This window comes from Prosopis cineraria, unplaced genomic scaffold (genome assembly GCF_029017545.1).
Source record: "Prosopis cineraria cultivar Desert tree isolate PC_DT_omini unplaced genomic scaffold, ASM2901754v1 PC6, whole genome shotgun sequence".
Lineage (NCBI taxonomy): Eukaryota > Viridiplantae > Streptophyta > Magnoliopsida > Fabales > Fabaceae > Prosopis > Prosopis cineraria.
This window is the reverse complement of record NW_026555337.1, coordinates 8,451,551-8,476,832: the sequence shown is the minus strand read 5'-3', so window position 1 is coordinate 8,476,832 and position 25,282 is coordinate 8,451,551. Positions and strand designations below refer to the sequence as shown.

The 25,282-nt window shown below is 28.4% G+C and overlaps 2 protein-coding genes across 2 annotated transcripts; both read left to right on the top strand.

Annotated features, from left to right (window-relative positions):
• The first annotated feature begins 1,915 nt into the window (after positions 1-1,915).
• Positions 1,916-4,761, top strand: LOC129313303 (ABC transporter G family member 9). The gene is given in 5 exon segments (XM_054956259.1): positions 1,916-2,008; positions 2,190-2,615; positions 2,617-2,989; positions 3,663-3,979; positions 4,096-4,761. Coding segments are annotated over 5 exon segments (1,875 nt in total).
• Positions 4,762-22,401: 17,640 nt separating this feature from the next.
• On the top strand, positions 22,402-23,971 carry LOC129313527 (NAC domain-containing protein 72-like). The gene is made up of 3 exons (XM_054956733.1): positions 22,402-22,657; positions 22,756-23,024; positions 23,131-23,971. Exons 1-3 carry the CDS (start codon positions 22,477-22,479, stop codon positions 23,710-23,712), a joined length of 1,032 nt encoding a protein of 343 aa, XP_054812708.1. The 5' UTR covers positions 22,402-22,476; the 3' UTR covers positions 23,713-23,971.
• Positions 23,972-25,282: the final 1,311 nt, after the last annotated feature.

Below are 25,282 nucleotides of genomic sequence, written 5' to 3'. Positions count from 1 at the left end.
TTTAAATATTTTTTCACTAGCCTGTCATGTTTCTTACAATTTTATTTTTATTCTTTCAATATTTTTTTCATATCTTTAATAGTATTAAATATTAGAAAGATAGAGGGAGAATTTTATTATAGGACAATTGGTGGAACATTATATCAAATCAAGACCAAAAATTTTTGAAAACTCACTGTAAGACGAAAGGGCTTACTTGAAAATATGTTTTGAAGAGAAATGACCATAATGCCCTTTAAAGTTTTAACAAGTGCCATTAGTAAGGGAACTGTCAACAAGTTTCACTAATAAATTAACAAGTGGCATTAGTAAAATAATAAAATAATTTATGATTTTAAGAAGTCACTAGGATTGAATATATAGAGAGTGTTGCCAACAAGTTTCACTATTAAATTAATAAGTAACATTAGTGAATTAAAATAAAGTGAGGATTTTAACAAATCGTTGGGATAATATATGTAGATGAGATCATCAACAAGTTCGCTAGTGAATTAACAAATAATATTAAAAAAATAACAAGTAACATATTAATAATTAACAAAGGGCGTTATATAGTCATTTCCTTTCAAAATATTTTTTTCAATTTAGTCCCTTGGTCTTGCAGTGAATTTTCTCTTTGATCTTGATTTGATATAACATCCCATCAGTGGTCCTGTAATGAAATTCTCTCAAAGATATAAATTATATATTTTCTCTGGATCTAATATTTGAAAGTTTCCTGAAATATATATATATATATATATTTCAGGAAACTTTCAAAATATTAGATCCAGAGAAAAATATATAATTTATTTAAAACAAGTAATTCTTTATTTGGACAAAATTTAAAACAAGTACTAACTTGAAAGGATTTATTCTTTCTCCATCAATAGAAGATAAAGAGATTGTGTTAAGTTCACGAAGATTAGGTTTGTCACAAAGGGACACGGCTTTGAAAAAGTGATCCATATTCGCACATTAATTATTTGCTTGCACGCACTTACCACTTTTTAATGTAGTTTCCACTCAGCTTTTCGTATTAGATCACGCTTTTCTTATGTTTAATTATCAACTGATTAATTAACCAAGTTTGCTTTAACTTTTTTTTTTTGTTGTTTTGGCCACATCGTTCAATTTGACATAACACTACATAATTGAAGTATATATACTACAAAACTAAAGAAGCTGGATGAATCAGTTGAAAATGTTACCGAATAATGTGGCTTTCTGATGAGGTGGTAGCCATTAATTGTTTATCTAATTCTGTAAATAATACTTGTAGTTCGATTAAACTTGAAATTAATAATGGAATGGTTCAATTCGATTGTCTATTGACTAAACCAACTATTCATATACCATTTGAAGTGAACATCCTTATAAAATCATGCGAAGATGTAATGACAATTCACAGGAAAGCATGCTGATTAATTTCATATAAATAAAAATATCGTACATGAGTGAAAAAGCCATATGTTTAAAATTTCTTCTCTTTTCCTGTGTTTGAGCTTTCTTATTCTCTCTTTTTCTTATAATACGTTAAAAATGCTCTCTAAAAGTCACTTTTTTCTTTTTTTTATGAAATGTCGCCTATTAGTTTTTAACATATTATTATAATTTTACATTTTCTATCAAATTTTTAAAACACAATATCAACATCTTCCCATGATCAAACCCATTTGAAAAGGTCGATGTTATATTTTTTTTTTTGAGACATTAGTATTTTTACTGTATTAATTATATTGTAGGCTTAAAACGTGCTTATTTAACCATGTGTTTAACAGAAAAATCGCATGAAGAAGCACTGAAAGCGGAAGTATGAAACCTTTGTGTTCAACTTCTATATACAATTCTAAATATCTTGATCTGTAAAATATATGATTGTGCGATCAAATAAGGGGTTTTGAAAGGTATTTGTTACGTTGTTAGATAAAGCAAAATGGATCAAGAGATGGCAGACATTGAGACTCCAACAACTAACGGATCAGTTCCAGACATTTTACAGAAGAGGAATCGTTCTGTTACTCTCAAGGTAATCAAATAATTAAATGTCTTCAAGCTCATGTACCCTATTATATTCTAGCATTTTCCCGAAGATGATTAATTATTCTCACGTTGTTATATTCGTATCAGATACTTTGAATGTCACAGAAACATTCATGTCCTGTACTGTCTGCATAAATATCCGTTGATTTTAATTAATGTCCTTGTAGTTCGAAGATGTTGTGTATAAAATCAAGACCAAGAGACAGGGATTATCATTTTCGTCGAAGAAGGTAAAAGAAGAAGAGAAAATAATCCTCAAGGGAGTAACAGGCATGATTGAACCTGGTGAAGTTCTAGCCATGCTTGGTCCATCTGGGAGTGGCAAAACGACTCTATTAACAGCCTTGGGAGGCAGGCTCGGAGGTGGGAAGCTTCAAGGGACTATAACCTACAATGGTGAAAAGTTCTCAAACTCAATGAAGAGAAACACAGGCTTTGTCACTCAAGATGATGTTCTCTACCCTCACTTGACTGTCACAGAAACCCTAGTTTTCACTGCACTTCTCAGACTTCCCAATACTTTCACCAAACAAGACAAGATCTTGCAGGCTGAAAGCGTGATAACACAATTAGGTTTAACCAGTTGTAAAGACAAGCATAATAGGAGACACTTTATTGAGAGGGGTTTCTGGGGGTGAGAGGAAGAGGGTTAGCATTGGACAAGAAATGCTGGTAAACCCTAGCTTGCTGTTTTTAGATGAACCTACGTCCGGCCTCGATTCGACCAAAGCTCAGAGGATCGTGTCGTGTTTGTGGGAGCTAGCAAATAAGGGAAAAACTGTTGTCATGACCATACACCAACCTTCAAGTAGGCTGTATTACATGTTTCACAAGGTTGTGTTACTATCTGAAGGAAGCTCGGTGTACTTTGGCAAAGGATCTGAGGCCATGAAGTATTTTTCTAGCATTGGGTTTTCCCCGGCTGTTGCTATGAACCCTGCAGATTTCCTTTTAGATCTTGCAAATGGTAAGTGATTTGTTCTGCTACGTACACAAGTTTAAATTGTTATCTGGTTGAATTCTATATTGATCAGCCTTGATCGATCTTCAAAAGGAAAAAAATGTATTGTATGTTAGTCCTCTTATCAGGTAGGGAAAAAAAAATCCATTTCATCTTATGTGTGACTTCTTCAAGCCTTCAATAAATTCCGAAGACTAAAAGCTAAAACAGATCCATACCAGTCAATGAATGTGTGTGTGTGTGTTTGTGGAACCCTTTTAAGTCTTGTCGTTGGTCTTCTTATTATTTTTTTTTTACAGGAAGATGATATTTTATATTTATATTATGCAGTAGTGAATCGAATCTACTGATAAGTCTGATGTTGGGAAAAATTAAACATCTGAGATGAGTTCGACTAACGTCATATATCAATAGGCACCAAGTTACAGTCTCTGTTATAACTGTGCAATGTGCATGATGGAGATCGACATCAATGTAAATGTTCACCTAGCGTTATAAAACTTGGAAGCCAGATTGAAAACATGCATGTACAAATGTATGATTTTCCTGATCATTGCTACTGGCACTGGGACTTCTGATCTGCTACATGCATTTTTTAAATTCGAAAGCAAAACTTAAATATACTTGATCTTCGCCAGAGGACTCTAACTTGAAAGAGGGCTGAAAATATATGTTACAGGTGTCTACTCTGATGAATCAACAGAAGATCATGCTTTAGTCAAGTATAAATTGAAATCTGAATATACGAACAACATTGAGCCTCAATTGAAAGCAGTGCTTCACGAAACCGGTGGCTTTGATCGAAGCCAGCAAGACAGAGAATTTGGAAGATGGCCAACGTCATGGTGCCAGCAATTCTGTGTGTTGCTTAGGAGAGGAGTCAAAGAGAGGAGGCACCAATCCTTCTCTGGCCTAAGGATTTCTCAGATACTCATGGTTGCAATCATTTCAGGACTTTTATGGTACAAGTCTGATGTATCACACTTGCAGGATCAGGTAATGTACACACTCTTTTCTCACTTCAATTCCAAAGAAATATGAATCAGAAATTGGTGAATTGAATGATTATATTAACCAAAATCGATGACACTGTGTTCTTGTATTATTTGAAGGTAGGACTTCTATTCTTCGTTGTAGGCTTCTGGGGTTTCGTTCCTATGTTCCACGCCATCTTCACTTTCCCTCAAGAACGCATGATGCTTCAAAAAGAACGATCTTCAGGAACCTACAGACTCTCATCATACTTCATGTCAAGAATGGTCGGTGATCTTCCAATGGAACTTGTGCTTCCCACAATTTTCCTCATCATCACCTACTTGATGGCAGGCCTGAAACGCAAACTCTTAAGTTTCTTATACACTCTCCTTAGCCTCCTGTTCACAGTCCTAGTCGCACAAGGCCTAGGTCTAGCCCTAGGTGCTTTCCTCATGGATCAGAAAACAGCAACAACACTTGGTTCTGTGATGATGCTCAGCTTCATGCTGGCTGGTGGGTTCTACGTTCAAAATGTGCCCAAGTTTATAGCTTGGATCAAGTACGTGTCTATCAGCTATTACACTTTCAAGCTCTTTGTGGGGTCCCAGTATGGTAATAGGGACACGTACCCTTGTTCTGAAGGGCACTGTTTGGTGAAAGAGTTTCCTTCTATAAAGCAAATGGGGGTTGGTTTGAAAGGCCAGATTGTGGCTGCGTTGGCTTTAGGGATAATGCTGGTAGGTTATAGACTTTTGGCTTATTTTGCTCTTATGAGGATTGGGGTCACAAAAAAATTGGGTTAGAGACTTTCCCTTCGGATTCTGTTTCTGTGCATCATTCAACTAGATATATTTCCACCATCCCATTTGCATCCTCTATATAGATTCACGTGAGAAGACAAAATTGTACATTTTATGTGGCCACGCCATAGAAGCGATGCTCATCGTCACGATAAGATCTAGCTAGACCATGCAAATCCAATTTGAATATTATAAGTTTAAAATTTTTATTATCATTATTTTTATTATGTATCCATTAAAATAAAAAATTATTAAATATACAAAATTAATATCAAATCTATACTGTTTAAATTTGTATTGATCACAAAAGTGTCACCTTAGAGAATTTTGTCGTCAATCCAAGCTTGTTATGGGTAAAAGGTACATTAATTTAACTTGTTTTTGGCCCAGAACTCAAAATGGTGAGGTACAATTATATTTTGTGTGTGTGTGTGTGTGTGTTTCCATCCACAAGATTCAAACATTGACATCCTTTAAAAGAAATCCAGCATCTTCTATGCCACCCAACTGCTATTGACAATGGTAAAATTGCACTTACATAATATATAACTTAATCTATACCTTCAGTTGTTTTTTTTTTTTTCAATTAAAGAGATCTTTATATATTACCCTGTAATCAATAAGTCGAGATTTATATTTTTTAAAAAATAAAGTGACCAAATACAATCGAGATTAATGTTACCTTGTAATTTTTTAATTATTCATGCATGTATTAAAAAGTTTATATAAGATGAATCTTGGAGACTTGCCAGAATCAAAATATACTTTCAGACTCAATGAATTCTTGTAAACATGACTTTTAGTTGCGGTTTCTTTAATGGGCTAGACACCTGGTGGATTGAAGATTAAACGCCCATTATTAAGTGATAGAAAATTGTCAATGGCAAAGCATTAATTTCTTTATGATTTTTAAAGATGTAAATTTATTTTAAAACTTTTCCTTCAGGAGTGTCTAGTATTCTAAAATTTTTTTAAGAGCAATATTATCTTGAAACTCTTTAAAATAGTGCAATATTACCCTGCTATCAAAGTTGAACCGTTTTGTTTGATTAGACTTACCACATGGTGCCACGTGGCATTTTTTAAAAAATTAAAAAATAATAAATGTACAAATTTATCTAAGAACTTTTCCTGTTTTCAATTTTTTTTTAGCAATGTTGCTCCAAAACCCTTCAAAACGGTGCAATATTGTCCTACTATCAGAGTTGATAGTTTTGTTTGAGTTCAGTTGCCACGTGGTAACTATGTGGCATTTTTAAAAAAAAATGCAGATATAGGTAGCCTCCATGAAAGCATCCCTAACTCTCTAACTTCTTTAATTGTCCACATCGCTTACTGGTTTATGGTAACTGTTTCATTGTCCCCTCCCTCCTTATGTTTTAATTACATATCACTCTCCCTCCTTCACATTCAACCATTCATCTCATCTTTATTCCTCCCTGATAAATAGCAATTTTATATATTTTTATTCTTTTAATTTAGACTTTTAAATATTTATTTGAGGCTAATTGAGTTTAATTAGATATTATTTAATTTTATTAGTCAATATTTAGTTTTGAGATTTTAACTAACTAAATATTTGATTTTAAAATATAAATAATATCTTTAATATTTTTGCACAAGTGCTATTTTATTTTATTTTATTTGTGCAGATTTTTTAGATTCAATTTGGAAGATATTGATAAAGAATATTCTAGATAAGAAGAATATGGGCATGCTTGGAGATTAAATTAAGAATTAAATATTTAAAACTTTATTTTGTATTTATTTTGGATTTTTTAGTGTAGTTTTTAATTAGGGTTATTTAAAATAATTTTATTATTTTATTAAATTATTAGTAATTTTGCATTAGCTGCCGCACAGGAGACGCAAATGGAGATATATATAAATCATGACCTTTACGAGAAGAAGGAGGGCAAGCTGTGCAGCACTATGAATTAAGATAAGGAGGAGTAAGGCAATTACGCTTTCGCCAACTTTTTCTTCAATTTCTCCGGTGATGATGGCTTGTCAATTTCTCATCCTATGCTGTTTTGTTTCTAGTTTTATGGAGAGTTAAGTTTTTAGTATGATCAATCACCAACCATGATCCTAAATTTTAATCAGAGTTTTTGATATTCAAAAAAGATTTTATTTTAGCTTTATTCTATTTTTTTTTAATTCTCTCTACCTCTGAATTTTATGTTTTAGTTGCTATTGTTGATTAGAATAATTTTATTGCATAATTTTTGCGTTATAAATTTTATCTAAGATTTTACTTGTTATGATCGATTGATATAGTAACTTAAGAGTAATTTAGCTTGGCTTGAGTGATTACTCATACTTTGTTTTTTGTATGGTTAACATAAAATAGTTGTTAGGTTATAGGTTGAGAGAGATTTTCATTAATCTATAAATTAATTTCTTGTTTAATTATTGAATGATAATTTGAGAAGTATATAATAAAATCAGAATAATAAAGTTAAATAAAATTAATTTAATTTGTGGATGAGGAAGATTAAGGTTAGGTGATTGGGTTGTGTTTGATTGCGCTGCTTGTTCTTGATAATTTTTTCAGTTGAATTTCCTCTATTTATTTAATTCTAATTTAGTTTTAACTTCATAAAAAACCCCCCATTTTTTTTAGCTTTTCATAATCATAATTCAAATAATTACTCTATTAACTCTTAGGGATATGACCTAGGTTGCGCTTTACTGTAAAATTTAATTTTTATTAATTTTGATGCTATTCGATAGTAGTGTTACTCCTTCCTCCATCGTCATCTTTTGCAGGATAAGAGCTAAAATGAAAAGCCCTATAGCTATTGTCCACATGAGAAGCCATAGAAGTGAGTAGCCAATTATGCTCATGAGAAACTTAAGGCTAGTGAAGAGCTAGATCTTCCATAATATTTCCAATGTTTTTAGTTCACAAATTTGAAAACTATTGCTATTGGAATTGAAAGTTGAGTTGCTGTTGAAAGTGCCTAGTTTTGTGAGGATTCTTATTATCGATCTAACCATGTTTACTTCTCCCTACTTGACATTGGTCAATTTGAGTTGTTAATTTTTTGTTCTTGTTTTTTTGAATGTTTTGTATTGTTCTTGAATCATTGGGTTATTAAATTGTGTTTTTTACTTTCTTTCTCTCTAACCCCTGTCTTTGATTTTTTTTTTTATGTTGAAAATTCAAGTTTGATTTTTCATCTTAGTGTTCTAGGTTATTTTGCATTTTTAGCATTGTAGATGAAGAAGAAGTTAATAAGGATGAAACATTGCTCTTTTTATTTTTAAAAATGTCATGTCGCAAGTGAAGTCAAACAAAACTATAAACTCTAATGGCAAGACAATATTGCACCATTTTGAAGAGTTTCAAAGCAACATTTCTCCTAAAAAAAGTTGAGAATACCAGGCACTCCTAAAAAAAAAGTTTCAAAGTAAATGTACACTTTTATCATTTTTTGTAATTTTTTAAAAATGCCATGTGGCAAGTTTGATCAAATATAATGATTAACAAACAGTCAACTCTAATTGTAGGATAATATTACATCATTTTGGATAGTTGCAAAGCAACATTACTCTCAAAAAAAGTTCAAGATACCAGGCACCTTTAAAAAAAAAATTAGATAAATTTGCACCTTTACCCAAAAAATTTCTCTATGACTTTTTTATATAAATTTCTCAATGATTTAGTTTAAGTATAATATATAAATTTGGCCAGCTCAAAATGTGAAAATTCAAAATTTGTAAAAAGAATCAGGTTGGTTTTGGCGGGTTAAGTTCTTGTGTCCCTCGTTCTATTTACATGATAATTTTTTTAAGATAATTTGGTGTTTTAAAATACAAAATATTTTGATAAAGACAAGGCTTTATTAATTATATTTTTTCTTGACAAAAAAAATATACTTGTTCTTGTGACCAAAAAAGTTAATTATGCTTGTTTCAATATTATCCTTCCCTTCTTGTCATATTTTTCTTTATCTATTTAATATTTCATAAATAATGTTATGTTAAATTAATGGTATTTTTGAAATTTATTTTTTTAAAAAAAATAAGATTATAGAATGTATTTTATGAATTTTATTGGTGCACAAATTTTTTTAAAAAAGCATCTTATAATTTATAATGGATGAAGTATTTTTTTTATTTTAATTTTTTAAGTTTTTAATTAAACGATGACCCATGTAATGAGTCACTCCTATTTTTGTAATGTTCAAGTTATACTCTCTCCATTAAAAAATATAAGGCATTCTGTGAAGAGTTAAATATTCAAAAATATAAAATATTTTTAATCTTTCGAGATGTAATGATTGTCTTTTTTTTTAAACAGCCCTATTGATGAATGACTTTATATTTATTGTAGGGTATTTAATATAAATAAATATGAAAAGATAGGGTTAGTTTAAAAATAGGTAACTACTTTATTAGGAGTAAGATTCGATAAAAAAATGTTTATATTTTTAAATGGATAGAGTATATCTTTTTCCCATGCATTTGGTTGGGAAAATATAATACAAGGCCCTCCAGAAGGAAGATAATGACATTTTGAGTCCATGTAATTTTACAGTTTTTGTGCAGGCTTGTAGGATTATGCAGTGGTCCTCTATGATGTTCTCTCAAAATATTTTTTAAAAAAAAAAAGTATACAAATGTAAAAAAAATTCAAAAATTAAAAAAATTACATGGAATCCAAAACAGTTCGACCTTATTTACTGCTATGAAGTTGAATGTATTCACACTTAAAAAAGAAATAACTCTTTTAATCTTAAATTATAAGATATTTTTAAATAAAATCTCACATACTAATAAATCTATTAAATACACTTAATAATTTTTTTTTTTCAAAATAAAAGTATAAATTTTTAAAAATATTTTTCAAAACAAGTTTTTAAAACTGTTTTGAAAATATTTTTACAGTTTTTGCGCAGGCTTGTAGGATTATACGGTGGTCCTCTATGACGATCCCTCAAAAAAAAAAATTTTAAATAAGTATACAAATGTAAACAAAAAAAAAACTTTTTCAAAGATTAAAAAAATTGAGTGGAATCAAAAACAGTTCGACCTTATTTACTGCTGTGAAATTGAAGGTATTCACACTTATAAAAGAAATAACTCTTTTAGTCTCAAATTATAATATATTTTTAAATAAAATTTTATATATTAATAAATTTTATTAAATATATTTAATAATTTTATTTTTGTAAAACAAAAGTATAAATGTTTAAAAATATTTTTTATTTAATATATTAAAAAAATGAGGACAAAAATTAAATAGAAAGAAAGACAGAAGGTAATATTAGGGTAAGCTTATTTAGTAAATTTTTAATTTTATTTAAAGTATTTTATATTTTAAAATATTAAAAGTATCTAGAGTATTTAATACAGTGAATACCGAAATAAATAGTTGACCTGCAATTTGACACGTTGGAGACGTGCTTTTTGTCAATACACGCGCGCATGCAAATTTCAAGGTATCAGCAATGATAAAGTCGGTGCTCTCAAAGGAAAAATATCCCCCCAAGGGTCCAAAATCGACTGAAGCCCGAGGCCCACCTAAGTGGGTCAACTGTGAAATATGAATGCTTGCCATCGAGAGCCGGAAGAAAAGAATCGAACCATTTTATTCCTTTTAAATCAGGGTGTTAAGTTTTAAGTTTGGAGGACTCAAAGTGTAATATAATCAAATTTAAATAAGCTAGCACCAAATTAAACAGGCTCCAAAATAAATAAGCTAATTAAAATACTCCAACACATGAATTATATTTGAGACCAAAGGTACAAATTCATTGATGACCCACTCCCTCATTTTAAAATTATAAGACATTTTTTTAAATAATTTATAAAAAAATAAAACATTTTGAATCTTTTACAATATAATTAATAAAAAAATTAAAAAATATTCTTGATTACAGATGTAGTTATCAATTAATACCCTCCTGTTAAAATATAATGTATTTCTTAAGAGGTTGGATAATAAAAAAATATAAAAAAATTTTTAATCTTTTAAAGTATAATTATTATTTTTTTCTAAAAGTGTCATTATTTAATAAATCACTTTATATTTATTTTAAGATAAAATACTTTATTAAATAGAGACAAATATGAAAAGGTAAAGTTAATTTAAAGATAAATAATTATTTTTTTAGAGTGAAATTTAATTAAAAATAACTTATATTTTTTAACAAATAAAGTAAGTTTTTATTATTAAAATATCCTATTAAATAGGAATAAAAATATGAAAATAGTGTGTAATTTTAAAAATAATTAATTAATTTATTGGGGTGTGGTTTAATTAAACATATCTTAAAATGTAGAACAAAGAAAGTATAAATTATATAATATATCTTTTGTTCTAGATTTCATATTTTATATTGAGATTTATACTAATTAATAAACTTGAGTTGTCATGCTTTTTTTTATCTAACTCCAACGATCTGTTTATTGATGATATTATCATTGGATCAAAAGTCAAAACGTTGATCTTTTAAAAAATTACCATGACCAATTGCATAATACTCCATCAATTTTTTATTTTTTTATATTATAGGACACTTTCAATCATTTTACACATTTTAAAAAGTTAATTTTTTCTTAATATTATTAAAAATAAAATATACTTTTATTTTCATTCTTAATTTTAAATAATAATATAGCTATATTAAATAGTTTTACATTGATCAAGAAAGAATAAAATTAAAAAAATAATTTAATTATTACAATATATCTTACATTTTAGACAAAAAAATTGCTTATAAAAAGTGTTCTATAAACAAAATTATGCGGATCTAGAACTAACTTTATGGGAGGGGGGATTAATTTTAATATTTTTAGCAACTAAAAACCAAATAAATTTCTTACCCCCTTGAATCCGTCCGTGAGAATATGTTTATTGTATCTATAAAATATGAGATGATATCTTTAGAACGTTTACAGTTAATTAGTCACTGGAAAAGCAGATTACAAAAATCAAGAAATAACCCTGACCGTAATAAAATAAAAATCATAAGCCGGTCAGTTACAGAAACAAGCGATACTGTGGGGAATATGTATCAAATATTGGCATGTCGCATAGAATTTCTGCTAATTTCTGTATTCATTAATTAAAACTCACTTATTTGTCAAGACGTATATTAATAAGAGAAACTTTTGTGTGAACCTAGTGTACCACATTATTTATATTCTGTTTGATAAAAATATTTTATGATAAATAGTTGTAAATATAAATTGATCCTACTATTGATGATTATAAAGATAAAAAATAAAAAATTAAAGAACCACTCTATTCTAAAATTTAATTCATGTAAAATAATGACATATAAGATTCTTACTCATCTAACTCTATTTATAGGGCAAAGAGAAAAGACAAAAATTAATCCTATTTACAAGATACTTGTCAATTCTCCATGTTCTTCTTTACCTTTCTGCTCTTATTAAAATGCTATAAATAAAAATATTAGTAATAAGATTTAAGAATATTTATTAGAAGTAAAGGTAAAAACTTGTTAAATTTTAAAACAAAGTTAACGAGGTTTGAAATTTTTCTTGATTTCAATAAAACATGTTAGAAATGATTTATAAATAGGATCAGAGAGAGCATATGATTGAATTGGTGCAATTTTACTAGATAAAGCATGAATGACAATGTACACTAAATCCATTAAAGCAGGTAACCCAAACCAAGCCTAAGAAGCCAACCCGAATAAGCTTGAAAAAAATTTAAAATTGGGCTTTGGCCCAAAAAGATTTGATCCAATCTCGATCAAGTTCAGACTTTATCCGAATACCTAAATAAAAAATTATATTAAGTATTAATTTTTTTTAATTTTTAAGTCATTTATACTAAGATGCCAACTATTATAGATATTTTTTAAAATAGTAAACTTTTATATTTTTTATTATTTTTAATTTATAAAATATCTCAAAATAATGTTTAAATGTATTTTAATATTAATTTTAAAATTTTAAGACCTCATGTTTTTTGAAAAAAAGTTTGAGTATTCTACATCGCTTAAGTGTTCCAAAATATATTTCATATTTTTATAAAATAAAAATAATTAACTTTAAATTAAAAATTAAATTGATTTTAATTTTAAAATGAAAATGATTTAGGCATTCAAGTCCTTCCAAATAAGTCAAACAGATATTCAGGTCAGACTTAACTATTTATATTTTTCTATAAATTCAACCTTATTCGAGCTATCTCGAGTAATTTTGATCTGAATATATTTGGCCCATCGAAATTATGAGCTCTAGCATATATGCATGAATTTTTTTATCTATATCATGACAGCATTGTGATAAATTATTGTATTATATATAGTAACATTATATTAATTCTAAGTTCTAACATTCTCTCACCAGAAACCCCCAAAAAAAAAAAACGCAAAGAAAGAAAAGAACCGTATTAGTTAATTTCTATCAAGCCCTCAAGCTGATTTAAAGTATAATAACCTTCTCAGGTGAATAAATTAAAGCGGGAATTGTTTTGAAAAAAAAATTATATACTCCTTAATTTTATATATTTAAGATACTTATTTTTAATTAAATTAAAAAAAATAATTTTTTTATAAATTATTTATAAATAAAAATATACTCCATCTGTTAAAAAATATAAAGCATTTTTTGAGGAGTTAGATGTTTAAAAATATAAAATATTTTATTCTTTTAATTTGTAATCATTGTTTTTTTAAAAGTATTCATATTGATAATGACTTTATATTTATTGTAAGGTATTTAATAGGGATAAATATGAAAAGATAGGGTTAGTTTAAAAGTAAGTAACTACTTTATTAGGGATTGAAATTTGATTAAAAATAACTTACATTTTTTTAATAAAAAAAGTATTGAATATATAAGGATAAATACATAAATCTTGGTCAATTGTTTTCTCCACCTTTCGTCTCTTTTCGGTTTTATATTTTAATTAAAGGCAAAGGAATATAATAATAATAAGTTGCCTTTGCCAATCATTAACAGTCCCCATTCAGCAAGAAATAAAGTTTGTAAACCATAGTGTGTATGTGTTTTGCATAGTTTAATTCTCCAATATTTTGGGAAAGCTTAAGCCTTTACTCAAGAGAAACGTGTACATATCTATGGAGAGCTTGGTTACGTCTTCACGAAGTATAAAGAAAGAGTACTCCATGATTTTTTTATTAAAAAAAAATATGTTTAACGTGACATCACCGGATTTTTTTCCATATACATATTTGTTTAATTATTTTCCTCCTTGAAGAATTCGTCGCACATCATCTTAGATAGTGCAACTTGCTCCTATTGGAGCACCGGTCAAGCTTGCCAAGAAGAAAAGGTATTCAATGTAAAATTAAAATAAAATGATAAATACATCAGTAATAAAATGCAAATATGCTCTGGCAAAAAATATATACATATATATATATATATATATATATTCAAATATGCTACTTTTGTGATTATTTGAAAATCCGTTATCACTTATCACCCCCACTGGGATTATTAGAGAGAGAAAAACATTCTGGAGATTCTTTGATAATTTTGTTAGAGATAGATTTTGAAAATTAAACCTGATATTTTTTTTAATTTGTGTTAAATTTTATTTTGTTAAAGTTTTGGCGGAAACGGGCATAACATTAAAATACATGCGGCTTTTTTAATGTCCGATGAGGCTGTCTATCTATATTGGATTGTAGATTTGGATCTTCTCAACTGAAACTGCTTCAATTAAGTTTCAATTGAGAAAAATTAACTGTTCGATCATGATTTAATGGCGTTGAAGGGAGAGTTACAAACTTATCTCATCACACCAACTTTATCCAAATATATGCCTTTTGTCACTATTTTTGAATAATGGTATCCAATTATTTTTCCCAGAGAAAAAAAAGGTCTGTGTGGCTTCACCTTTTTGGGGCCGAATTTTATAAAACATGTGACGTGACAAGAAGCAAATCAAAATTTGATTTCGTGATATTCAAATTTCACGTGGTCTGCGACAGCAATTTCAAGTCAAACAATTAAACGAAATCAAGCACTGAACTTCAGAAATAGTGCTGGAAAAATGATAATAATTTTTTTAAAATTATGTAAATAATAATTTAGTTTTTTAAAATATTATAACTTTACTGAAATTTTTATAAACTTCTGTATCAATAAATTTTAAAGTAAAAAGATTATTTTACTCTTACTGAAATGTCATAACTTTTGTTATATAAATTGTAAGAATTAAATAAAAATTATAATTTATCAAACATTATTTATATTATTAAAAAAAGTCTTAATCACGACATTTACTTAAAAAATAATAATTTTATTATGTGAATAGTAAGAGTTAAATAAAAAATTATAACTTATCAAGTGTAATTTTTATTATTAAAAAATAAATTCTCAAAATAACAAGTATCGATCATAATTTTTATTTAAAGAATAATAATTTTTATTCAAAGAATAGTAAGAATTAAATAAAAAAATTTAACTTGTAAAATAATTTTTTAAATTTAAAATTTATTGGTGTAAAAATCTTTAGAGATTTCAGTAAAATTATAATATTTTGAGAGATTACATTATTATTTTTATAATTTGAGAATCTTATTGTTATTTTTTCAATGATATTTTTATTTAATAATGGATCATAGTGTGAAAAATTGTATTTTTACTAGCCCATCGGTATTTTTTTTTAATTATTCGAGTTGGCAGTCAAACTTAATCAAATTACGGGCTTTACGTACAGTCGGGAAAAGTTAGCTTGTTAACTTGCCCCCTTTGGCCAAGCTTATCAAAATAAAAATTTATTTGCTTAAGAGATATTTATTTTATTAAACGAAGTGTGTATTCTAACATCTAAGAAAAATATTTTTTAAATAAAAACTTTCTTTTAGACCAATGGTATCCTTTGAGACTTATTCTTAACATGCGCTAGGCAAAATGTAAAAATCGTTTCTAATGTTAGCGTTTGTTGAAAACATTAACACAGTTGACACATGGGTTAAATATATATATATATATATATATACATACACATATAATTTAAATTTTATACCCGTGTCTTGCCCGGGACATAAATCTTCAATTTGATTTTAGAAGAATAAAGAGGATGGATGATTTTAATGGATTTGATTTATGAAAAAAGAATAAATAGAGTTGAAATTTTTTAATGTAAATAAGATTAAGAGGAAAGTGTGAGTAAAATCAAGTAAAAATTTCAAACCCTTCTTTTTCATTTTTTTAAAATCAAACTTATTAAAATCTCTCATTCCTTCTATTTTAAACCAAACAGGAGATAAAATTAATAGAAGTTAAATCACTTAATAGAATTGTATGAGGAATTACAAATGAATAATCGTAACAGTAAAAATATAAATAACTATAATTTTATTTCCTTGGCGTGTCTTGAGTGTTTAGAAATTAAAATAAAAAATAATAATTTGCTTTATTTTAGAATTTATTTTTATCATCTGTTATAAAAAAAAACAAAGAATTTTTTATCATCATTGCACTCAAATATAAACAAAAATTTATTTTATTTCATAAAAAACCTTTTTGTTTGCACAATAATTATTTTAAAATTTTTAGCACATGTGTGTTAAAACTTAAAATAATAAATAATAATTTATTTCAAAATGTGCTATCTTTATGTAAACATGTTAAAATTTATTACCCTAGGTATATAAAAATATGAACAATAATTTTCTTTATTTAAATTTTTTATTCTCTTATATATATATATATAGTAATTTAATTAAATTTATAATTTCTTTACTAGTTTCACACAAATGTAAGTTTATTATTTATTACTCTCTTCAGTCTAAGATATAAGCAGTTTTTTCTAACTAATCTTGATAAAAAATATAAGCAACTTCTTACCATATTTTTTTTTCATTTTACTCATTGTATTTTTTAATCTGAATTTTTGTGTTTACACATCATTTTCAATCTATTTCTAGTTTGATTTATCATTAGTGGTCGGGAATAAGGGTTAAAAAAAACTATAATATAGTTTCACGAGAATAGGCATATATTTGAATTTTATTAGTAAGCACATTATAATTGAGAGTTAATCAAATAAAGTACTCATTTTTACTATAGGTCCTATACTTATCTTTTTATTACAAGTCCCATGTTATACCTTTATTTTAATATACTGTATCAAAAAAAAAGTACTCCCCATATCAAATTATAAGACATTTTTAATAAAATCATATATATTATTAAAGTTTATTAAATATACTTTACAACCTTATTTTTTTAAGAAAAATATCAAATTTTAAAATGCTATTTATTTAATATTCTATTAGTGAAAGAATATTTAACAAAGAGAATATCTGAAAAAAAATAATGTTGAATAATATAATTAATGAAACATTATTTTTATTAAAGTATCATATATTTTTATATGAAAAATTCAAAATTCAAATTTAAAATTAAATGTATAGAGAAGCGATATGAAGTTGACAATAACAATTATGGCGTGGGTGATAACTGTTAAGACTCATTCCTTAAGTACCTATTTTCGTACCGGCAATTCCTTAAGTAAATAATTGTAGTTTGACTTGGAGTATGTGATATAGAAGTATATTTTTTGTACTAGGGGTGGGTTGGAAAACTAGCTTTTAACTTTTAAAAAATAGGCAAAAATATAATCATCGATATTTAAAATTTATTCAGATTTTATTTTTAATTTCTGTAGCTTTTTAGTATTTTCAATCCCAATATTTTTAATAAAACTGGGTGATATTTATTACTCAAATTTCTATAATTTTAATCCATATAAAAACTGCAAAGATTATAAAAAAATTACAGGAATTAAAAATTGAATTTGATAAAATTATAAGAAACAATAATTGTATTTTCTCAAAAAAAATTTCATACTTTTTTAAAATTTAAAATTTTTTTTGAAAGAATTATGGAATGAAAATATTTTGGTGAAAATATTTGTGGGGAGTAGATTTAGTTAAGTAACTCTTGCTAGTTTTTCAAACTTGCGTTTGGCTTTCTCGGTCCTCCTACTTTGTTTCCTTGCCTTGCTTTTCCAGAGTTCAGAGCAGGTTGGAGAGAGAGAGAAGAAGGAATTTCTTGGCACAGTGAGTTTTTATGAAACATTTGTATAAAAGAATTACAAATTATAAAAATCAAAAGCCTTTTTTATTATATATATATAAATAAATTTTAATTCACTAAATTGGTTTTAAAAAAAAGTATCTATTTTATTATAACTAATCTATATTAAAATAATTTTTAACAAACTAGTAGGTTTTAACTAGTGAAATATTAAACGGGGGATATAACGTTTTCCGTTTGATTTGTTATTGAAATGGCCGAACATTTCCGCCCCTCCAGCTTTTTGGCGGGAAATCTCACGAAACATGTGATCATGTGAAAAGAAGAAGTAAATTAAATCAAAATTCAATTTTTGTGACACTGAAATTTTCATCTGTCTGCGATTCGAGTCAAAGGTTTCAGAAAAGAAATATATGCCATAAAAATTCAACGAATCAGCCAGCCGATCCCAAAAACAGGGGAAAAATCGAAATTTAAAACTGAGTGCTGAATGGTGATTGCTGACCGAGTGACCGCTAAGCCGACCACATCACGAGATCCGCACTCCGAAAGCTTACTATGGTTCGTAGACAATGTTTTTTTAAAGTCTGATTTGATATTTTATAACATAGAATATTTTGAAGAAGATAATGATTGATTAATGATTTATCTTTTAAAATTATGTTTTATTGTTTTACTCCTTAAATATCTTCGCTCTCTCCCTGCTAAATAAAAGGTGTTTTTAAAAGTTACATCCTTATTTTTAAATTATAAATATTTTTAAATAAAATTTTATACATCAATAAAATTCATTAAATATATTTTATAATTTTTATTTTTTAAAAATAAAAATATAAATTTTTATAAATGCTTGTCATTTAATACTCTATTAATAAATGAACATAAAAAAAAATACATGAGAAGAATAATAATGAAAAATATCATCAGTGAAATTTTATTTTTATCAAAATATTTTATATTCTGTGACGATGAATCTTCCTTAAAAATTTTATAATTTGAAATGAATGAAGTATTAATTTACTCTCTCTCCTGTCATAAACCCATAATTGATAAAAAAGTTCCCTCATTAAAAAAAATGACTCATTTTTAATCAAATCGTATCACTCAATAAAATAATTACTTATTTTTAAATTAACATCATCTTTATATATTTATCCTTATTTAATAAAGTATTTTACTCTAATATAAATATAAAGTAATTTATTCACTAAAAGAACTTAAACAAAAAATAATAATTATATCTTAAATTACTAAAAATATCTTATACTTTTAAACATTCAACCTTTCAAAATATGTCTCACATTTTTTTAATAAAAAGAGTGATACTCCAACTGATGGGGAAATGATTGCATGAATATGCCATAAGATGATAGGAATGATCATAGCTAGATAGTGCTATTTTTATCGTTTTGTTCAAGCTTCTCTTGCCTTGTGTCACCAAAAAAAGAAAAAAAGAAAAGGAAAATGCCAATTAGGAAGTTATAATGACAATTACAAATCATAAATTATTGAAATCTCAACAAGTAATCATGATTTTTATTTACAATAAATTATTTTTTGGCAATGGATTTAAAATTCATAATAAATTTTTGTAAATTCTCAACATATATTATAAAGATTTTAAGAATCTTTTGTCAATTTTCCATACAATTTATATTAATGCATTGATAGTAAAAAATTTATAAGTAATTGGTTTCGTTTCATAAATTTTTAACTAATATTATAAATAATTTCACATATGTTTTCTTAATTTCTTAACTAATTTATCTGTATATGACATTTGATAGGAAAAAATGAGATTCACAATGGACCCTTATAAATTATTAATTAATGTTATAAATAATTTTAAGTATATTTTGTTAATTTCCTAATTGACTACTTTCATTTTATAATTATAAATAAAAATTATAGTCTATATTGAGATTTTGATTTTTAATTATCATTAATACTCTTGTAAGGCCGCTAATTGTCATTTTGCCTTAAATTATCTCTTAAAGAGATATCCTAGTACTTTGAATTAAATTACAAAAACGATGTACAGTTGTTGGAGAATGAAGAGCTTTGGGTTAAAGTCTTGAGGATAAGCGGACAACAACAGCAAAACATAAAAATACAGTATATAACTCAACAAATAAACGAAGGACAGGTGTCGTCAGATCACACGCTTATTTTCATAAATGGCTGTATCCTATCTCACACAATCCGTTGTTCCACTCCTAATTCTCCACGTGGCGTCAACTTTTTTTGCTCAACCCTCAAATGCTCATTTAGTTACCACTCCCATTTCAAATATATTTAAAAATCAACTCACACAAAAAAATTAGTTGAATATAATAGTTATACTTGAAATTAAAATTTAAATTAAATTATCCTTACAATTAAATAAAATGAATTTATCTTATGGAAATAAACATTAATTTCATGAAAAATAATTTTAAAATATAATAAATGGCTAAATGTTTATTGAAATTTGAAATATTGTTTATAAGAGAAAGAGGCACATGGACGTGACAGTTTTTTTTTTAATAATAAAAAACGGGGAGTATGTTATCAGGTATACTAGCATTGTACACATTTTAAAATATTTTACAAGTTACTATTGGTTGAAAATATAAAATATTTTATAAATTTAAGAAACTTATAACTTTCTATTTTGTTCATGTATTAATTATTGTGTTCAGTAATCATGCATGTGCATTGTGATATTAGTTCACTTAGCTGTGAACGAGGATAACTAGTACAGGATACCACTTTTAATATTTTTATGACAAGTCCATATTTTTAACCCTGTGTTAATTACAGACAACTTTAATCAATCAATATTGTTAGAAATATAATGCGTTGTTAATGTGAATGTGTGATAATAACGTGGTGCTATATTTAGTGATAATAAGGACCTTGAAAAAAATTCACAACAATCGCAGAAACTAATTTCTCAGTAAAAAAGTATCAAGACGTTGATATAAGTTGATCAAAATTTTAGAGACAAAAACTATACTTCCTCCTCCATTAAAAAATACAAATTATTTTTTTAAAAAATTGAATGTTAAAAATATAATATATTTTAAAATCCCTTTGATATAATTTAAAATTCTTTTTAAATTCTTGTTATTTCAAATTTTCACATACACTTGCCAAATATTATATAATAGTAATAACTTTTGCTATTTAAATTACATATAATGCCACGCACATACTCCGAATTGTCAAGAATGTCACCGAATTGTCAAAGCATTAAAATAGAGAAATAGATTCTATTTTGGGTAATCACAAATCTTCCGCGTTCCAATTTCGCACGATTCACTTATTTCGATTACTTTTTTGAATGTGGAATTTGACCGAATAAACAACAATAAAGCACGACCATATCTGGGTTCTTTGTAATCCAAAAATGTAGATTTCTCGCCACGTTCACAAAACGCTAAAACGTCAACTATCAAAGTAGAACTATCCAGTTCTTTATACTCCTCCAAACTATTGCCCTTCACAAACCACGTCACCTTCTTATCTTTCGTCTAAATACAAAGTCTTTCAAGCTCCTTCTCGTATATGCTTCTTGTATTACAAAATATTTTTAGTATATAAAAAATATTATACAACACCCACATAGACTATTGTCTCTTAATCATTTTGATTTGAATATGAATTAAAAAATAAGGGTTAAAATGGGAAAAATAATTAATGTGGCAGATAAAAAATATTGATTCAATATATATAAAAAAAAAATCAAAATCTTCAACAAACTCCTTTATCTAGGACTGTATGATGTATTATTAAATGAAATCTTATATCAGGACGAGATTTTGAATTAAGGGCACGAGACTAATTATTTCTAATTGGACCCATTTTTATTGAATTTATTACGCATCATTATGTTAACAAAATCTTTAATTTTTAACATAATAATTATTTTTCATTTGATTTTTTTATTTTATATATACTAAAAATAACATAATTAATTCTTCAATTTTGAAATCCCTTCATACTTGTAACCTTTTCGTTGGAGGTTGATGAGTGAAAGAAACACCTAATCAGCTCCTAAAAGGAATATCATTATACCACAAAAAGAAGAATAAAGAGCCAAAAAAGTGTGTTTAGTCGTCACGTGTCACAAAACTATGCTCCCACCCCTATAGCTTTCTGCTCTTTCCATACCGCCGGCCTAACTTTCTTTCTCTCCCCTGGACACGTGCCCTTCCTCTGTGCCGACGTGGTTCAAACCCCTGCGTGAAAAACACACGGGCTCACTAAAGCTTCTAGAACCCTCCTCGCTCACCGACACGTGTCCCCACTAACTTGTCACTCACTTTTCTTTCAACCTTTTGCTTACGTAGCATTACGTCACAGGTGATCGGGGGGGTTTAATTGGTTTAACGGCTGACATAAGGGGAAATTCCCGATTAAAAAAAAAAAAAAGGGGCGGCAATTCACCGTTTGCCCTTGACTAGTAGTATACTCGTATCAGATAAGGTCGGTCACTTGGTGGCGTCGTACTTTTGCAATTTGGATACGTGGCAAGCTATAACAAGCTAATAACTCCTGTGGGGCCCATCCGCTACGGCGGGACAAAGATGTCCGTACTTATCTTGCTGCGCGTGTCCCTATATAAATAACGACCACATCCTTCGCATTGTTTGAGAGAGAAATAAAAATAGGAGGGGGGAAATTTTTTGGAAGAGTTCGAGCTTCTTCATCGTGTGTTTGAGAATGGAAGTTCCGGCGACCGACCCGCTTGCCCAGCTTAGTTTGCCTCCTGGTTTTCGGTTTTATCCTACCGATGAGGAGCTTCTGGTTCAGTATTTATGCCGGAAAGTAGCCGGCCACCATTTCTCTCCGCAAATTATTGGCGACATCGACTTGTACAAGTTCGACCCATGGGTTCTACCGAGTAAATACCCATTTCCATAACTCTAAAGTTTTAATGAATCCGTTGTTGTTTCTATTATTCTTTGTCTAAATTGATTGTGTTTGATCTCGATTACTCAGGCAAAGCGATTTTCGGTGAGAAAGAATGGTACTTTTTCAGCCCAAGAGACAGGAAGTACCCCAATGGATCTCGTCCGAACAGAGTAGCCGGGTCTGGGTACTGGAAAGCCACCGGAACCGATAAGATCATTACCACCGAAGGCCGGAAAGTTGGCATAAAAAAAGCTCTCGTTTTCTACGTAGGCAAAGCACCCAATGGCACCAAAACCAATTGGATCATGCACGAGTATCGCCTTCTCGAAAATTCCAGAAAGAACGGTAGCTCCAAGGTACAATCCATCACATATCCGCATGCTCTGTTTTTTTGGAGTGAGAATACTCTGTTTTTTGTTATTGAAACGTTTCTTGTTCCTGTTGGATTCTGTGACGATGCAGCTCGATGACTGGGTTCTATGCCGAATATATAGGAAGAGCTCGAGCGCACAGAAGAATATGCTTTCAAGCGTTTCGAGCAAAGAATACAGCTACAGCAACGGGTCTTCTCCCTCATCAACGTCCCACTTGGACGACATGCTTGAATCATTGCCAGAGATCAAGGACAGAAGCTTCATCCTGCCGCGTGTGAACTCGCTCAAGGCACTTCCTCAAGATGAGAAGCTGAATCTTGTCGCCGGAAATCCCATGGACTGGGCTAACCCGGCGGTACTAAACTCAGCACCCAACCTCGTCGGGTCTCAGGGGATTCTAAATTATAACCCCGGAAATGACCTTTGTGTCTCTTCCATCTCTCAACTCTGCCACATGAACTCGGCGGCCCCGGTGCGCTTGGAGAAGCTTGGGAACTCAATGGAAGATGAGGTTGAGAGCGGCGTCGGAACCCACCGGGTCGAGTGTTCGGGCGGGCACTTTCACCACAATTCGTTTGGGTTCACGAGTCAGGGATTCTCGACCAACTCCATTGACCCGTATGGATTCAGATACCCGAGCCAGTCGATCGGGCTCGGATCTCAACAGTGAATAGATTCAAAATAGAGTACATTCGGTTGCTGTAAATACTTGGGGATTCTTTGGGCTAGCTGACGGGTAGATTATCATTGGGTTGAATTCCAGAAGGGGAAGGCGTGAAAATTTGAATTTTGGTCGTTGTTTTCGCCTCTCGGCAATATCAAGGAGAAAGTAGGGAGTTGAGGATATTCAATGAATATTTTAGTGACTAAGCAGCAATAATTGATATTGTAACATTCAATCTGAAATATTATTTTGTTAGGTTTGCAAATTTTGTCTGCAACTAGTAGCGCACTCAGCCACATTAATCATGTGTCGTACTTGGTCATGTCAATCAACATTTGCTTTTGGTGGCAAATATTTTTGGTCTTACTTGAATTTTGAGGCATGTATGGATAAATTTTTGATACTTAACTCACTTAAATTTTTATTATAAAAAAAAAAAGATAAGAAGAAGAAGAAATGTTTAGAGTAAAGATAATGAATTGCAATCATGCATCTGTAGATGTTAAATTAATGAGTTGTGAATGACACTGGACCAAAGAAGGTTCATGGACGAAAATTCTTTTTACATTTACTCATGTGAGTTTAAGAAAAATTGAAGGAGGGTGTTGAAAATCAGTTGTTAGTTAATTATACTTATTAGTTTAAGTCTATATACCTGTGTGTGTGTGATTGAAAGCTAGGCATTTAGATGGGGAGGCATGTCATGTTAGCCTCACTTCACCTCATGTGGGAATTAATTCTCATTACCTAAGGGCGAGTAAAATTAAATTAAAATTAAAAATTATATTGAATTAAATTAAATTTTATTTATTTAATTTCGTTTATTTAATTTTTCATTTTGATTTGATTTTTTTTAAAAAAATTTGATTGATCAATTTAATTTAATTTGAGAATTTTTAACCAAATAAATCTAGCTGATCAAATTATACATATTTTGTTTTTATATTTTTAAAAATATGAATAAATTCTCATTCAAATGAGTAATAAATATCTTTCTATCACTTGCAGTGATAGTATTTTTTTATTTAATGTGATGTTTTAATTTTTTATTTATATAATTTAATTTTTAATGCAATAGTACTGAATTTCACTAATTTTTTCATGAATTATAATATAAGATTACTATTTTTTTTGTTAGGCCTTCAATATCAAAAAAAAAATTGAATAGAAGAATATATGAATAATTAGACTCTATAATCCCAAATCAAAACTCATGAATTTGAGTATTAGTCTTAACAGTGGGTGAAGGAAAAAATTAGTGGAATCGAAAGTTCTGGAGGATATACATGAGCGCATGTTTAAAGAAAGCCAGGGGGCTTTGGGGAAAATTAAAGGCTTAATCAGATATTAAAACCATTGCAATTTTCTTTTTCTTTTTATATGATTAGTCAAATTTGAGTATTATCAGGTCTGTTTTTGCATGGGCTCGAATTCAATAAATCATTCTCAAATAGTCATAATTTATTTTATCAGAACTAACGCCTATAAGTGAAATCACTGCAAATTTCTTCAAAGCTTCACGTTCAAAAAAAAGAAAGAAAAAAAAAAAGGATGACCAATTGTTTAAATCATACCA